This window comes from Leptodactylus fuscus, chromosome 2 (assembly GCF_031893055.1).
Source record: "Leptodactylus fuscus isolate aLepFus1 chromosome 2, aLepFus1.hap2, whole genome shotgun sequence".
In the NCBI taxonomy this organism is placed as follows: domain Eukaryota; kingdom Metazoa; phylum Chordata; class Amphibia; order Anura; family Leptodactylidae; genus Leptodactylus; species Leptodactylus fuscus.
Window position 1 is genome coordinate 51,420,486 of NC_134266.1, and position 18,809 is coordinate 51,439,294.

General features: G+C 46.2%; 1 protein-coding gene across 2 annotated transcripts in view; it reads right to left on the minus strand.

Annotated features, from left to right (window-relative positions):
- Positions 1-16,535, minus strand: part of PIPOX (pipecolic acid and sarcosine oxidase) — a 228,954-nt gene extending 212,419 nt beyond the window's left edge. For both annotated transcript variants that reach the window (XM_075263782.1, XM_075263781.1), the window contains exon 1: positions 16,409-16,535. In XM_075263782.1, the coding sequence (XP_075119883.1) occupies positions 16,409-16,525 (117 nt within the window). In that variant the 5' untranslated portion in view covers positions 16,526-16,535. The remainder of the gene's footprint in view (positions 1-16,408) is intronic.
- Between the last annotated feature and the right edge of the window lie 2,274 nt (positions 16,536-18,809).

The window sequence follows — 18,809 nt, forward strand, 5'->3', positions numbered from 1 at the left end:
AGTGTGTAAAGTGTGTAGTTGTTAGGCTGTGATAGTGGGGTAATACAGGGACTTGTGCGTGTTAGATGCCCCCAGACATGCTTCCCCTGCTGTCCAAGTTGCATTCCAGAGGTGTTATCATTTCCTGGGGTGTCATAGTGGACTTGGTGACCCTCCTGAGTTGAATAGTGGTTTCCCCCTTAACGAGTATTTTTTCCCCATAGACTATAATGGGGTTCGATATTCGATTGAACAGTCGAGTATTGAGCGGCTACTTGAATCGAATTTTGGACTTCGAACATTTCACTGTTCACTCATCTCTACCCCTTATACATCACACATAGTACTACAATAGAAGATAACACCTCTTTAGAATATCTTTACAATTACAGGCAATACTGACAACAGATGACATCACAGCGAATCTACTCCTCTTCTTGCAGAGAGCTTGTCTAGAAAACATGTAGATCTCAATGTGTCAGCTCCAGACTATTGCTGTAAAGCATATCAGTGCATGCTGTTAACAGAGCAGAGGAGAAAACCAGGCAAGATGGCGGCCCCCATAATAGTTCAGACTTTGAAAAAGGACAAAGATCCGAAATGTGTCAGTCTGACGCAATATGATTGTAATGTTTTGTATCAATTGCTTTTTCACTAAGAAGACGTAATTCACAATAAAGAAGAAATTTTTCTACATTTAAATATCCACCACGGCTTCTTGCTGGATTTCTTTTATTGCCGAATTTTGTGTACATCGCTCCGAGTCGAGGGAGTCCAATTATCCGGGCAAAGCCCCATTGAGGATATACAGGTGGCAAAGAATTCATTACACGGAAACCGAGATTCAACTACATTTGGGCTGAGTATCAAACCTTTTTCTCTTGCTCATTTTTTCACATATTATGCTGTTAACAGAGCAGAGGAGAAAACCAGGCAAGATGGCGGCCCCAATAATTATGTGCAGAAAATAGAATAAACAGCGATGTATTTTTACTTTATTTAAGTTATTTTCTGCTGGATCTGGGGGTTCCGGGTTGGTTCTGAATAGCAGTTGTAGTTAGGCCCTGGCCTTCTTTTACATAAGAAAACCCCAGGATTGTTAATGGCACATGGTCGGTAGGGATGTACCTGTAGTGGATGGCACAGGATGAATGGAACTGGTTCCATTGGGAAGAGAATTCCGAGGGACATGAAGACAGTATCATTGGTAGAGTGGAGTAGAAGACACTGTCGATAGTTTAGACTTTTGTCGGTGGTTACAGTGAAATGGAGAGGAGTGGGACTTAGTGCATGCAGAGTGTAGTCTTTTATCATTGGGTATAATGGAGTAGATCAGAGTGACATACAAAGCATGAGTAAGTCGGCAGAGGCAGTCATGCACTGAAAGGTAATGGACTAAGACAGGTAAATATGCAGTAGCAGTCCAATTGTATTCAGATTTAGTTATCTGAATCCTCCCCAGGTCAGGGTATACTCCGCATTGGTAGTGAGAGACTGGATAGTCAGCGAAACAGCCAGCAAGGCCATTATTGAAATGTATCTGAAGGCAGGATTGGTCAAGAAAAAAGGGTGCCTGGTGTATTAACCGCAAAATAGTTTGCAGAGGTATTCAGACTAAACTGCGACACATGAGACAACCAATACTCATACTTGGGATGAAATCTCACACGCCCTTTTTCAAGCTGAGTCACGGGTAAGGAAGTGAGTTGAAGTTACAGTTTTTAAGTATTATTGTGTTGAAGCTGTTTAAGATGCCCTATTGAGTTGAACCTCTGTAACTCTTAAGGCTGTGAGTCTTTTAATCCCAGTAGATCCCGGTGACCTCTCAGATTAGTATTACAAGTTTACTGTTGAGCTCTAGGTAGCTGATCCATCCAGTTACTGTGGAAGATGCTAGAGGGAGGGCCCCTCTGTAATCCACAGAAGTACTTATATCATGATAGCCAGGGGTCTAGGCATGGATAGTGTCTGGTGGAACCTCACACAATGGTGAAAGTCCCCAAGCCTCAGTAAGACCCTATTAGCAGTATATGCTGTTTGACGGGTTGCCATTCCATCAATAAAGCAAGCTTGCACCGTTACAAATTTTGCACTGGAGACCTGAAACTTCAAGCTACATCTCTAGAACTTGAGCCTCATGATTTGTCTTTGTCCTTGAAATGTTTTCTTGGACATTTCCAAGCACCATGCAATTCTATTATTACATTTGGCAGCATCAGTGGGATTATGAATCTTGAAGTCTTAAAACTGCCATATAATTTAGATTGTTGTCAGTAAATTCCACCCGATTCCCCAGTCCTACAAACAATCTAATGTCATTGGACAAAGTTAGATACCATAGAAAAGATATACTTGGATTAAAATGGAGCCCTTGATTTACAATACAATGTCAAACAATTTCTGATAGTCTTGATCCTGAGTTGAGAACCGTATTTTTAACTGTAATACATTGCAAAGTAATTTAATTTAGAAAACAAAATGTTGCTTCTTTGTATTGTATTGCTATGTGATATCTTGTCTGCCTTTGTTTACACTGTTTGTACTTTGAGTGCTTATGACTTTTCTTAAAAATAAGCAGGAGGACCTTACCCATCCATGTGCAGTGACCATATTAGGGCACCATCAGATATATTAAAGGGGTACAATAAATTGTACCGGTGTCTTCCCTGCACTGCTTAGACCCTATTACTACTATACACTCTTGCCCCCAAAGCCCCATTTATTACCTTTGTGGATAGTAGCTGGGAAGGCTGGAACTCTCGTTCCTCTTTTACCCCTGCTAATGCTCTGACTCTTGGTCAAATGACCATCTCAGCTGTACTCAATGTACCAGCAGCCCATGTATAGGGGAGTTGGTGATGTCAGTGAGATTCGGAGGTGCTCCCCAGCTGCCCTCTGCAAAGGTAGTAAATGGGACTCTGGGTCACTGGGGTGTGTACTAGTAACAAAACCTAACCAGTGCAGGGAACTTATTGTTCCTCAGATAACCCCTTTAATGTAAGTTTCAACTAGGGTTGAGCGATCGGAATTGGGAAAGATCGGATCCTGATTGGCGATCAAGCAAATTTCACGATCACGATCGGGATCGGCTGGAAAATGATCGAAAATCGGATTTTAAAAACGATCCTGAAATCTCAAGATCGGCTCAACCCTAGTTTTAACCAAGTTTCTAACTCTGTCTCCTGACCTTGGTATGTGACTAGTCAGTGTTTAGGTTCATCCAAAAGATTATTTTTTTTAATTTTTTTTCTACAATAAGGGTGTACAGTTTGAGACAGTCTACAATGTTAGATTTAGTCCCCAGTATAACAATATTCATATTCCCTGTGCACAATGTCCTTACACAGACTCCTGTAGCAATCTCTCATGTTAATCATTTGAGCAGAGACGCTTTACAGCTAGTTAGGTTTTAGATTATAAACTCAAATGATGTCTGACTCTGAACTCTGACCTCTGACTCTCTTCACTGGTCAGAGTCGACATGTGGATTCAAGGGGAAATTATTAAGACTAGTGACTGGCACCAAAGGTGTGACAATTTTTTGGCATACATATTATAGTAAATTCCCTGCAGCGTATGTACTTACTAGCTGGGTTACAAACTCAAATGATGGCTGACTGAGAGAGTCAGACACTTATACGATACATGCTGTGAAGATAACATAAACATAATTGTATATGGGGCGAGATCTAATCTTTTGATCCCAAACTGTACATGCTTAATGCAGCAAGTTATAATATAGATAAACATTTTGGTAAGTCTAAGTACTGACTAGTAGGGTTGAGTCGATCTTGACTTTTCAGGATCGATTTTGAAATTCGATTTCTGATCATTTTTCATTCGAACCCGATCTCGATTCCAATGCAAGTCAATGGGATTTTTTTACTAATCGGAGCTCAGATTTTAAAAACAATCCTATTCACTATACAGCATGGAATCTAACAATTGAATGCTTTAATTGTTAGAATCCACGCTGTGTAGTGAATTTTTTTAATCACTAAGTAGCCAGAGGATTTTTTTCTTAATCCTCTGGCTACTTAGTCCCCCCTGGTGTCCACTTACCTGCAGAGATGGCTGGTCTGGTGCCCGGTGTTCTCGTTCTTCTTCACCTCACTGCCCCCTGCCTCCCAGGTTAGGAGAGTGTGGGCGGGTTAAAAGAGTGTGGGCGGGTACTGGGAGAGGAGACGTCACGTCTCCCCGCTCTGTACCTGCCCACACTCTAAGCCTCAAGCCCAGCCTTCTTCCTAGCTCTTTACACTGAGTACATACTTCACACTGAGTATATACTCTGCTCAGAATGAGTGGAGCATATACTAAGTGTGAAGGCTAACATTGTTAGCTTTTCCCCCAATGCTTGGCCAGTAGCAAAGCATTGTGGGAAATAATCATCGATCTCGATTAGGGTTGAGCCGATCTTGACTTTTCAGGATCGATTTTAAAATCCGATTTCCGATCATTTTTCATTCGAACCCGATCTCGATCCCAATTCCGATCCCAATGCAAGTAAATGGGATTTTTTTTTTTAATCGGAGATCGGATTTTAAAAGCAATCCTACCCCCTGGTGTCTATTTACCTCCAGAGATGGCTGGTCCTGTGCCCCGTGCCTTCATTCTTCGCCTCGCTGCTGCTCCACGCTGCATTTCTTCCTTCGCTGCCCTCCCCCTGGCAGGTTTGGAGAGTGTGGGCGAGTTAGGAGAGTGTGGGCGGGTACTGGGAGGGGAGATGTCACGTCTCCCCGCCCTGTACCCGCCCACACTAAACCACAAGCCCCGCCCACCTAGCGCTTTAAACACTAACCTGGGAGGCGGGGCAGTGAGGCAAGAAGAAGGAGGGCACTGGAGCAGCCATCTCTAGAGGTAAGTAGCTGCTAAAGATTTAGTTTAGCCTTCCATTCGAATGAATGGAGGCAGCCGGCGCGCAGGGGGTTAAGGCTGTGTGTCGGCTGCTTCCATTCATTCCTATGGAACTGCAGCAGAGCCTTCACACTGAATATACAGCGTATACTCAGTGTGAAGGCTAAGCAATGCATTGTGGGAAAAATCACTGATCTCGATCCCACATAAAAAGATCGTGTTCGGAATTCCGATGGCGATCGTGAAATTTTCTCGATCGGAATCCGATCTTTTCCGAACACGATCGCTCAACCCTACTGACTAGTGACATATAAACGTGAGAGTGTCACAGTCAGGCATTGGTATCATGTGCCAGGGTGTCAGAGTCAATTAGAAATTTGGCTGAAAATTATGATGAAAATATGATGTTTGTCTCTGACATCTGAGGACGTCTTAATATGGATACTGCACTAAGGCCTGCAAGTAAGGTTTTATTTTTTTCTGTGCTAGTGTTGTAATGGAATTAAACACTGGTTTTCTTAAAGGGATGTCCCCATTAAAGACACTTATCCTCGATCCACAGGCACATCATTGGGTTTCTGACCCATTGGTCTTGCATGATTAGCACCATTCATTGCTATGGGGCTGCCAGGACCACAATCTCCACCAGCTCCATTGAAGTGAATAGAGTATTTGTGCTTCATTCACATGAAGGAGCCATTGGAGACTTTCAATTCCCTGTTCTCCTCATCACTACGGGACCCAGCATTCAGACCTCCAGCGATGTGACACTTGTCCCCTATCCTGAAATAATACAGAGATAATCATTAGAGATGAGCGAACACTAAAATGTTCGAGGTTCGAAATTCGATTCGAACAGCCGCTCAATGTTCGTGTGTTCGAACGGGTTTCGAACCCCATTATAGTCTATGGGGAACAGATACTCGTTAAGGGGGAAACCCAAATCCGTGTCTGGAGGGTCACCAAGTCCACTAAGACAACCCAGGAAATGATGCCAACACCTCTGGAATGACACTGGGACAGCAGGGGAAGCATGTCTGGGGGCATCTAACACACCAAAGACCCTCTATTACCCCAACATCACAGCCTAACAACTACACACTTTACAACCTCAATACCACCTCTCTGACAGTAGGAAAACACCTTGAAACATGTGTATTTGGCACTTGCAGTGAGGAGAGCTTGTCACCAGCAGTGAATTTGGCCCTTGTAGTAAGTTGAGGTTGGCACCAACATTTGTTTTGAAAATCAGGGTGGATTGAGCCTCTAACCAGCAGAGTTTGGGCAAATTCATGGTGGAGGGAGCCTCTAAAAACCCCAGTTTGGACCAATTCATGGTGGAGGGAGCCTCTAAAAACCCCAGTTTGGACCAATTCATGGTGGAGGGAGCCTCTAACCAGCCCAGTTTGGGCAAATTCATGGTGGAGGGAGCCTCTAAAAACCCCCGTTTGGACCAATTCATGGTGGAGGGAGCCTCTAAACAGCCCAGTTTGGGCAAATTCATGGTGGAGGGAGCCTCTAACCAGCCCAGTTTGGGCAAATTCATGGTGGAGGGAGCCTCTAAAAACCCCCGTTTGGACCAATTCATGGTGGAGGGAGCCTCTAAACAGCCCAGTTTGGGCAAATTCATGGTGGAGGGAGCCTCTAAAAACCCCCAGTTTGGACCAATTCATGGTGGAGGGAGCCTCTAAACAGCCCAGTTTGGGCAAATTCATGGTGGAGGGAGCCTCTAAAAAACCCCAGTTTGGACCAATTCATGGTGGAGGGAGCCTCTAAACAGCTCAGTTTGGGCAAATTCATGGTGGAGGGAGCCTCTAAAAACCCCAGTTTGGACCAATTCATGGTGGAGGGAGCCTCTAAACAGCCCAGTTTGGGCAAATTCATGGTGGAGGGAGCCTCTAAACAGCCCAGTTTGGGCAAATTCATGGTGGAGGGAGCCTCTAAACAGCCCAGTTTGGGCAAATTCATGGTGGAGGGAGCCTCTAAAAACCCCAGTTTGGACCAATTCATGGTGGAGGGAGCCTCTAAAAACCCCAGTTTGGACCAATTCATGGTGGAGGGAGCCTCTAAAAACCCCAGTTTGGACCAATTCATGATGGAGGGAGCCTCTAAAAACCCCAGTTTGGACCAATTCATGATGGAGGGAGCCTCTAAACAGCCCAGTTTGGGCAAATTCATGGTGGAGGGAGCCTCTAAACAGCCCAGTTTGGACCAATTCATGGTGGAGGGAGCCTCTAAAAACCCCAGTTTGGACCAATTCATGGTGGAGGGAGCCTCTAAACAGCCCAGTTTGGACCAATTCATGGTGGAGGGAGCCTCTAAAAACCCCAGTTTGGACCAATTCATGGTGGAGGGAGCCTCTAAACAGCCAGTTTGGACCAATTCATGGTGGAGGGAGCCTCTAAAAACCCCAGTTTGGACCAATTCATGGTGGAGGGAGCCTCTAAAAACCCCAGTTTGGACCAATTCATGATGGAGGGAGCCTCTAAACAGCCCAGTTTGGACCAATTCATGGTGGAGGGAGCCTCTAAAAACCCCAGTTTGGACCAATTCATGGTGGAGGGAGCCTCTAAACAGCCCAGTTTGGACCAATTCATGGTGGAGGGAGCCTCTAAAAACCCCAGTTTGGACCAATTCATGGTGGAGGGAGCCTCTAAACAGCCAGTTTGGACCAATTCATGGTGGAGGGAGCCTCTAAAAACCCCAGTTTGGACCAATTCATGGTGGAGGGAGCCTCTAAAAACCCCAGTTTGGACCAATTCATGATGGAGGGAGCCTCTAAACAGCCCAGTTTGGGCAAATTCATGGTGGAGGGAGCCTCTAAACAGCCCAGTTTGGACCAATTCATGGTGGAGGGAGCCTCTAAAAACCCCAGTTTGGACCAATTCATGGTGGAGGGAACCTCTAAACAGCCCAGTTTGGACCAATTCATGGTGGAGGGAGCCTCTAAAAACCCCAGTTTGGACCAATTCATGGTGGAGGGAGCCTCTAAAAACCCCAGTTTGGACCAATTCATGATGGAGGGAGCCTCTAAACAGCCCAGTTTGGACCAATTCATGGTGGAGGGAGCCTCTAAAAACCCCAGTTTGGACCAATTCATGGTGGAGGGAGCCTCTAAAAACCCCAGTTTGGACCAATTCATGGTGGAGGGAGCCTCTAAAAACCCCAGTTTGGACCAATTCATGATGGAGGGAGCCTCTAAACAGCCCAGTTTGGACCAATTCATGGTGGAGAGAGCCTCTAAAAACCCCAGTTTGGACCAATTCATGGTGGAGGGAGCCTCTAAACAGCCCAGTTTGGACCAATTCATGGTGGAGGGAGCCTCTAAACAGCCCAGTTTGGACCAATTCATGGTGGAGGGAGCCTCTAAAAACCCCAGTTTGGACCAATTCATGGTGGAGGGAGCCGCTAAACAGCCCAGTTTGGACCAATTCATGGTGGAGGGAGCCTCTAACCAGCAGAGTTGGTGGAAATCAGGGTGGAGGGAGCCTAGTATTAGCAGAATTGTGCAACGCTTATGGTGGATGAGTATGAGGATGCGGAGGAATTGGAGAGGTTGAGTACAGACATGGAGTTTCATGTTGGGGTGCTTTACACAGGTGGGCCCAAAAATGAAGGCTCTATCCAGTGGTGGTTCATTTTTATCAAAGTGAGCCGGTCGGCACTCTCAGCTGACAGACGGGTGCGCTTGTCAGTGATGATGCCACCGGCTGCACTGAACACCCTCTCAGATAGGACGCTGGCGGCAGGACAGGACAGCACCTCCAAGGCATATAGGGCAAGTTCAAGCCACAGGTCCAACTTCGACACCCAATACGTGTAGGGCGCAGAGGGGTCGGAGAGGACAGGGCTGTGGTCGGAAAGGTATTCCCGCAACATGCGCCTATACTTCTCACGCCTGGTGACACTAGGACCCTCCGTGGCGGCACTTTGGCGAGGGGGTGCCATCAAGGTGTCCCAGACCTTAGACAGTGTGCCCCTCGTTTGTGTGGACCGGTGAGAACTTGGTTGCCTACTGGAGGAACTGCCCTCCCTGCCGCCAACGTCACATGCTGGAAACATCTCCATCATATTCTGCACCAATTGCCTGTGGCAAGCATTGATGCGATTGGCCCTCCCCTCTACCGGAATAAAAGACGAGATGTTGTTTTTATACCGGGGGTCAAGGATAGCAAAGATCCAGTACTGGTTGTCCTCCATGATTTTGACAATACGCTTGTCGGTTGTAAAGCACCCCAACATGAACTCAGCCATGTCTGCCACAGTGTTAGTTGGCATGACTCCTCTGGCCCCACCGGAAAGTTCAATCTCCATTTCCTCCTCATCCTCCATGTCTACCCATCCGCGCTGCAACAATGGGACGATTCGAAGTTGCCCGGAAGCCTCCTGTATCACCATCACATCATCGGACAACTCTTCTTCCTCCTCCTCCTCCTCCTCCTCCTCCTCCATTAAACGCAGTGAAGCGGACAGATGTGTGGACCTACTCTCCAGCTGTGACGGATCGGATGCTATCCCTAACTCCTCTGTGTGATCTGAGTTTTCCCTGATGTCAATCAGGGATTCTCTCAGAACACACAAGAGCGGGATTGTAAGGCTCACCATCGCATCCTCAGAGCTCACCCTCCTTGTGGACTCCTCAAAGACCCGTAGGATGTCACAAAGGTCTCTCATCCATGGCCACTCATGGATGTGAAACTGAGGCAGCTGACTTTGTGGCACCCTAGGGTTTTGTAGCTGGTATTCCATCAAAGGTCTCTGCTGCTCAACCACTCTATTCAACATCTGAAACGTTGAGTTCCAGCGTGTGGGGACGTCGCACAAAAGCCGGTGTTGTGGCACATGCAAGCGTTGCTGGAGAGATTTTAAGCTAGCAGCGGCTACTGTCGACTTGCGAAAGTGGGCGCACATGCGCCGCACTTTCACCAGTAGCTCTGGAACATTGGGGTAGCTCTTTAGGAAACGTTGCACCACTAGGTTGAAGACGTGGGCCAGGCATGGAACATGTTGGAGTCCGGCAAGCTCCAGAGCTGCTACCAGGTTCCGGCCGTTATCACAAACGACCATGCCTGGGCCCAGGTGCAGCGGCTCAAACCATATTGCCGTCTCATCGAGGAGGGCATCCCTCACCTCGGAGGCAGTGTGCTGTCTGTCCCCCAAGCTGATCAGCTTCAGCACAGCCTGCTGACGTCTACCAACGCCAGTGCTGCAACGTTTCCAACTCGTAGCTGGGGTCAATCTAACAGCGGAGGAGGAGGTGGTGGCGGAGGAGGAGGCGGTAGAGGAGGGTGTTCTTCTCGTGTCCCTGCCAGGAATGTTAGGCGGGGAGACGAGGTACACCGGGCCAGTTTGGGAAGCAGTCCCAGCCTCAACTACATTCACCCAGTGTGCCGTCAGTGAAATGTAGCGTCCCTGTCCGCATGCACTTGTCCACGCGTCGGTGGTCAAGTGGACCTTTGTGCAAAGCGCGGAACTAAGGGCCCGCCTGATGTTGAGTGACACGTGCTGGTGCAAGGCGGGGACGGCACACCGGGAGAAGTAGTGACGGCTAGGGACGGCATAGCGAGGTGCCGCAGTTGCCATCAGGTCCAGGAAGGCGGGAGTTTCAACAAGCCGGAACGCCAACATCTCCTGGGCCAGCAGTTTAGCGATGTTGGCGTTCAAGGCTTGCGCGTGTGGGTGGTTAGCAGTGTATTTCTGCCGCCGCTCCAATGTCTGAGAGATGGTGGGTTGTTGTAAAGAAGCGCCTGATGGTGCCTTTGATGGTGCAGGAGAAGGAGATAAGACAGGAACAGGGGAGGATGAGGGAGAAGTCAACAAAGTGGCGGAGGCAGATGAAGTGGTGTCCTGGCTCGTCCTCTGGAGTGCATCGCCAGCACAGTCAGCAGTGGCAGAGGCAGAGGCAGTGGCAGAGGCAGTGGCAGTGGCGTGAACGGCAGGCGGCCTTTGTCCTGCCGTTGCTGCCTGCCACTGATTCCAGTGCTTGGATTCCAAATGACGGCGCATTGAAGTGGTGGACAGGTTGCTCTTCTCAGAGCCCCTAATCAATTTCGAGAGGCAAATTGTGCAGACAACACTATATCTGTCCTCGGCGCATTCCTTGAAAAAACTCCACACCTTCGAGAAACGTGCCCTCGAGGTGGGAGTTTTTCGGGGCTGGGTACGAACTGGAACATCTTGGGAGATTCCGGGTGTGGCCTGGCTTCGCCTAAGCTGCTGACCTCTGCCTCTGCCTCTAGCTACCCTTTTTGGTGCTGCACTTGCCTCAACATCCACACTACTTTCCCCGCTTGACATCCCCCCTGTCCAGGTCGGGTCAGTGTCCTCATCATCCACCACTTCCTCTTCCAACTCCTGTCTCATCTCCTCCTCCCGCACAATGCGCCGGTCAACTGGATGCCCTGACGGCAACTGCGTCACATCATCGTCGATGAGGGTGGGTTGCTGGTCATCCACCACCAAATCGAACGGAGATGGAGGAGACTCTAGTGTTTGAGCATCTGGACACAGATGCTCCTCTGTTAGGTTCGTGGAATCGTGACGTGGAGAGGCAGGTTGAGGGACAATGAAAGGAGCGGAGAACAGCTCTGGGGAGCAGGGACATTTGGGGTTATTGTTCTGTGAAGCTTGGGAATTTTGGGAGGAAGGAGGACAAGACTGTTGGGTAATAGGAGGAGAGGAGGCAGAGTCTGACTGGCTGCTGGACAATGTGCTGTAAGCGTTCTCTGACAGCCATTGCAAGACCTGTTCCTGGTTCTCGGGCCTACTAAGGTTTGTACCCTGCAGTTTAGTTAATGTGGCAAGCAACCCTGGCACTGTGGAGTGGCGCAATGCTTGCTGCCCCACAGGAGTAGGCACGGGACGCCCTGTGGCTTCACTGCTACCTTGCTCCCCAGAACCATTCCCCCGACCTCGCCCACGGCCTCGTCCACGTCCCTTTCCGGGAGCCTTGCGCATTTTGAATTCCCAGTTAGAAATTGGCACTATATACCAGTAGCAAAAATTGTGGGTGCACGTAACCCCAATATATTCTTTGAATTCCCAGTCAGACAATGGCACTATATACTAGTAGTAAAAATTGTGGGTGCACGTAACCCCAATATATTCTTTGAATTCCCAGTCAGAAACTGGCACTGTATACCAGTAGTAAAAATTGTGGGTGCACGTAACCCCAATATATTCTTTGAATTCCCAGTCAGACAATGGCACTATATACCAGTAGCAAGAAATGAGGGTATTTATAACCCCAATATATTCTTTGAATTCCCAGTCAGACAATGGCACTGTATACCAGTAGTAAAAATTGTGGGTGCACGTAACCCCAATATATTCTTTGAATTACCAGTCAGAAACTGGCACTATATGGCAGTAGCAAGAAATGAGGGTATTTGTAACCCCAATATATTCTTTGAATTCCCAGTCAGAAACTGGCACTGTATACCAGTAGTAAAAATTGTGGGTGCACGTAACCCCAATATATTCTTTGAATTCCCAGTCAGAAACTGGCACTATATGGCAGTAGCAAGAAATGAGGGTATTTATAACCCCAATATATTCTTTGAATTCCCAGTCAGACAATGGCACTGTATACCAGTAGTAAAAATTGTGGGTGCACGGAACCCCAATATATTCTTTGAATTCCCAGTCAGACAATGGCACTATATACCAGTAGTAAAAATTGTGGGTGCACGTAACCCCAATATATTCTTTGAATTCCCAGTCAGAAACTGGCACTGTATACCAGTAGTAAAAATTGTGGGTGCACGTAACCCCAATATATTCTTTGAATTCCCAGTCAGACAATGGCACTATATACCAGTAGCAAGAAATGAGGGTATTTATAACCCCAATATATTCTTTGAATTCCCAGTCAGACAATGGCACTGTATACTAGTAGTAAAAATTGTGGGTGCACGTAACCCCAATATATTCTTTGAATTACCAGTCAGAAACTGGCACTATATGGCAGTAGCAAGAAATGAGGGTATTTGTAACCCCAATATATTCTTTGAATTCCCAGTCAGAAACTGGCACTGTATACCAGTAGTAAAAATTGTGGGTGCACGTAACCCCAATATATTCTTTGAATTCCCAGTCAGAAACTGGCACTGTATACCAGTAGTAAAAATTGTGGGTGCACGTAACCCCAATATATTCTTTGAATTCCCAGTCAGACAATGGCACTATATACCAGCAGTAAAAATTGTGGGTGCACGTAACCCCAATATATTCTTTGAATTACCTGTCAGAAACTGGCACTGTATACCAGTAGTAAAAATTGTGGGTGCACGTAACCCCAATATATTCTTTGAATTCCCAGTCAGACAATGGCACTGTATACCAGTAGTAAAAATTGTGGGTGCACGTAACCCCAATATATTCTTTGAATTACCAGTCAGACAATGGCACTGTATACCAGTAGTAAAAATTGTGGGTGCACGTAACCCCAATATATTCTTTGAATTACCAGTCAGAAACTGGCACTATATGGCAGTAGCAAGAAATGAGGGTATTTATAACCCCAATATATTCTTTGAATTCCCAGTCAGACACTGGCACTATATGGCAGTAGCAAGAAATGAGGGTATTTGTATTCCCAATATATTCTTTGAATTCCCAGTCAGACAATGGCACTGTATACCAGTAGTAAAAATTGTGGGTGCACGTAACCCCAATATATTCTTTGAATTCCCAGTCAGACAATGGCACTATATACCAGTAGTAAAAATTGTGGGTGCACGTAACCCCAATATATTCTTTGAATTCCCAGTCAGAAACTGGCACTGTATACCAGTAGTAAAAATTGTGGGTGCACGTAACCCCAATATATTCTTTGAATTCCCAGTCAGAAACTGGCACTGTATACCAGTAGTAAAAATTGTGGGTGCACGTAACCCCAATATATTCTTTGAATTCCCAGTCAGACAATGGCACTATATACCAGTAGCAAAAATTGTGGGTGTATATAGCCCCAATTCTATTGCTAGGGGACTTGCAGGGTATTTCTGAGGTGAAGGTGGGGGGGCACACCGTTGGAACGGTGATTTGGGGTGTATATATGGGGTATACGGGAATACACTGTCAGTGTGTTCCATTCAGGATCCTGGGAAAGCTGGGTTGCGGCGATTGAGCCCGTCAGTGCCACGTTACACTGACAAGCTTCTCCCTGGAATTTAGCTCTTACAAGAGCTGTTGTGGTTGACTTCTCCTTCCTATCCTAGCCTGTCCCTGCCTACCCAGAATCTAAGCCCTAGCTAACTGGACGGAAACCTCCGTCCTCGGTGAATTGCAAGCTCAGAATGACGCGAACCTGGGCGGCGCTGTTCTTTTAAATTAGAGGTCACATGTTTTCGGCAGCCAATGGGTTTTGCCTACTTTTCTCAACGTCACCGGTGTCGTAGTTCCTGTCCCACCTACCCTGCGCTGTTATTGGAGCAAAAAAGGCGCCAGGGAAGGTGGGAGGGGAATCGAGTAATGGCGCACTTTACCACGCGGTGTTCGATTCGATTCGAACATGCCGAACAGCCTAATATCCGATCGAACATGAGTTCGATAGAACACTGTTCGCTCATCTCTAATAATCATCCTTTCATAGACATGCAAATCAGCCTGCAAGTGCTTTGGTGCTTGTGGGATTTGGCATTTTGGCCTACAGACAGCGGCAACTGCTCTTATTCTCCTCTGAATTTGTCTCCCAACACTGCCCCCATTTCTTGTAAATGATCATTACAGCCTCTGTCTCTGTTGTAGATATCTGTAGTAAATAAGTCCCGCCCCTAGTGCACTTGAAGAATAATTTGTACATGCATTGTTTCACTGACTTGCGAGCGTATGAATGGCGTTCTATGTAAATGATGTAGTACGCTATGATTGCTACTCTGTACCTTGATGCTATATAAACAATACTCTGGACTCTTCAAACAGCTGATTATCGGGGTGCAGAGTGTCAGGGTGCCCCAAATCAACTGATATTAATGGCCTACTCTAATAACCCCTTCATGAGCTAAGTTTTGATCACCACTAGAGGCGAGTGAACTCATCCCGAATGTTCCAAAACTTTGGGGTTCATCACTCACAAATCACTATTATATTGTGGGGTCTCTTCAGACCTCAGATTACAATAAATGGAGGCCTAGTAGTGGTGTGGACCTCTGGGTCCTCTTCTAGCCTCTTCCGGCCACCGTGAAGAATGCTCAGGGATTCAAAGAGACCCAAGAGACCCCAGACTACAATAGCAGCATTTTTGGTTAGGGCAGAAGAATATTTGTGAAATGAACCTCGCGAGGATGATCTACCTCTAACCACCACCAGGAAAGTATCAGCAATACTACTAACAATCCCAATATAGGAGCAATGGTTATTTCTAGAGATGAGCAAGTAGTACTAGATCGAGTAGGTATTCGATCGAATACTACGGTATTCGAAATACTTGTACTCGATCGAGTACCACTCGCTATTGGAATGGAAAAGTTCGATGCAGAACCAGCATTGATTGGCCGAATGCTATACAGTCGGCCAATCAACGCTGGTTCTTCTACCTTTAGAAGTCTTCTCCGTGCAGCTGCGCCGCGGTGTCTTCCAGCTCTGAATTCACTCTGCCAGGCATCGGGCCTGGGCAGAGCTGACTGCGCATGCCCGCTTGTAGTGCGGACATGCGCAGTCGGCTCTGCCTAGGTCCGATGCCTGGCAGAGTGAATTCAGAGCCGGAAGATGCCGCGGGGACGCTGCACGGAGAAGATTTCTCGGAGGATCCAGCCCGACCCCCACTCGTGGACTTGGTAAGTATAATTTGATCGAATGTTGCCTACCCCTGAAACGAGCATTTTCCCCCCATAGACTATAATGGGGTTCAATATTCGATTCGAGTAGTCGAATATTGAGGGGCTACTCGAAACGAATATCGAACCTCTAACATTTTACTGTTCGCTCATCTCTAGTTATTACTGCTTCTTGCTCTGTATCAGTGTTTTGTCTACATTTACATATATTAAATTATTAAAATCCATGTTTTAATTCAGTCTGGTGAATGCTACTTGTAATATGATAAAGTCATAATGAGAAATATGTTGCACACTGATTTAATAGGAATATCTGTTGCCATAATAGATTTGTCACATCTGGCAATGCTACTTGGATCTAATACATGTGACATAGTAGAATAGAGGCCGATGGACGATGAATTTCATTCATTTAAGTGACTGTAGGATATAAAGGTATGGAAACTATAACTATGAATGAATAAGTTCTGGTGGAATGAACATATAATATATTGTCCTATATACAGTATACCTAAGCTTCTATCCTGCAGAGAAGGGCACATCAGGACTATTGGATGAATTGCGCCAATCTCCCAAAGTTCAACCTTTTCAGTAAACACGTAACAAAGTGAGAAAAGGTCACCGCTATTCTTATTATTCTCTAATAAGTCATTTCACAGATGTAAGATTTGTTATAGCCTCAGAAATCGTCTTCTGTATCCCTTCCTATTATACACTGTACGAGAGTCTTGATACTTATACATACAAAGAGCACGACTATATGACGGCTCACAGCTCAGTCCCCCGCCCCCTTGTACCTGCTCAAGCAGTAGGGTCTTCGTCTTGTTTTTAGCTAAGTGATAGGCAGTGAAGGAGCCTTGGATTCCAGCTCCTAATACAATGCAGTCATACACTGAGCTGCTGGGAACAGCCATGTTTACTCGCTTCTTCACTGTGAATGTAACAAGCACAAGAGGCCACAAGACCCAGCTCAGACTCCACCAGGGGGAGGGAACTTTTACATTTCCTTAAAGCAGAAATATCAAGTATCTTCTTCAACACCTGTTACATACACTAAAGATCTTGCTATACTGTAGCAACTGGTTACACTTTAACCCTTTCACATATCTATTGCTTACCAGGTATCGATCACACTGTAAAGCTTCGTTTTCTACAACTGATTTGTGTTTGTTCAAGGGACGTGTTCACATTTCATTGTCAGACGTGAGGTCAATTTCTACCTACAGTCTGAAAAACAATTGTTAAATGGATTTTTATGAATGACAGATTCTATAGTGACCCTAACAAACTAGACTTGCACTTGAAAAATTTACATATACACTATAGAAATAATATTAGCACATCTGACTATGGTTTATGATTTATATATGTTGTGTATTCTTTGTTTGCAGCCATCATTACATTATTATTATATTTACAATATAAAGCATAAGGTGCAGCAGATTACCCCGAATATCATATATAGTAATAAGAAAATGGGGAAAATGCTGCAAAGTAAGAATTCTTCCAGAAATAGAAGGGTTAATAGTTTGCAAAGTGCAAAGTGAATCAAAAGAAAAGAAATCTAAGGCCCGGTTCACATAAGGGTTCGGTATTCCGTTCGGGGAGTCCGCTTGGGAAGAGAATCCCACCCCCACTTTGCAGGAAAATACACGGTGCGGACATCTGGCAATTTCCAAAACCATTGCAGTTTATTATATGTCAGTTATATCTACGGAAACGTCAGCGGTTTCACTATAAGTATAATGGAAGTAGAAAGTCCAGAAATCGTGTTTTTTTTCACAGCAGTTTTCCTTTGGGGACATTCTGCACCTATTATACCGATAAGGAAAATGCCAGCATTTCTGCAGTTATCATTGACATGCTGCAATTTGCAAAAACACAGCTTTTCCACTGCAGAGTTTTTTCTGCAATTTGTGAATGGAATTAGCCAGAATCTCAACCACTTTGTAGGTACAGTAAAATACAGCGGTTTTTTTATGCAATTTTTCACCACGGCCAAAATGCTGTGTTTTTTCTACCATGGACCCCAACCTTAGTCTGGCAGCTGGAGACCCCAATGATCAGCTGTGGCCACTGGAAAAGCAACATTTATATAAATGAACTAGAGAAAGTACCTGGAATTTCCTGGGAATATAGTGTGGGGGCAAAGGATCCCACCGGAATGAGGATAATCACCAAGTGTTATCCAGGGCCGCACCTCTAATGAGGCAAGGTGAGGCGACAGCCTCAGGTGGCATTTTGGAGGGGGCGGCAGCTGGGCCAATTAGATTTTTTTATTTTTCGCTAAACTAGCACAGGAGAGGGCTGCTCTGAAAACAAACCGAGCAGCTGGGCAGCCCTCTCCTGAGCTGGATTAAACCTTTGAGGTTCTACTGACCAGTCTCTGCACTCACAGACATATCCACTGTATTCTCCTCCTTCTGAGTCTCCGGTACCAGATAGATGCAAACATCACCCTGAGTATCACAGCACCAGAACTGGCCACATGCTGCAGTGTGATCCAGGCACTTGCTTTCCTTGGATGGGACTGCGCTGTTGAGCCACTGCCTCTTGCAACCAGGGCACGCACTTGGTAAAGAAGCCAGTCCCATACAAGGAAAGCAAATGTCCGGATCACGCTGCAGCATGTGGCCAGTTCTGGTGCTGTGTTACTTAGGACTAGCTCAGCATCAGATAAATCACTGGCAGATGCAGGGGCTGCTGATCGCTGCTTGTAACCCCCCCCCAGCAGCACACGGAAGCTTCCTGTGCCACCCTTCCCCCTCATCCTAGCATCGGAGTGTGAGAGGAGACGTCGCTGCTTTCTTCACTGCCAGACAGCGCTGCAGATGAGTTTCCCCCATGTCCTGGGCACCCAGCAATACATCCAAAGGTAATTATATATTGTAACGCGATTAAGCCAGGGATCGTCGTCTCCTCAGATAGGCGAGCACTTTTGGCACAAAATAACAGTCCAGTCCAGCAGAATATGGTGCAACTGGCTGCAACCAGTTTTATTGGAAGTGGTGCAGACAAAACAAAAGCAAAATATGAAATAAATGCTAGCCATCCAGCTTCTACCTTAAACAGCAGGTATCCTAACTAAAGAGAGCTGGGCCTTCTGCACAGCTCCCTAAACACAAAATACAGCAGGTAAACTCACACTTAGTTTCCCAGGAGCAGAGAGAGAGACATATATCTGTGGGCTGACTGCCC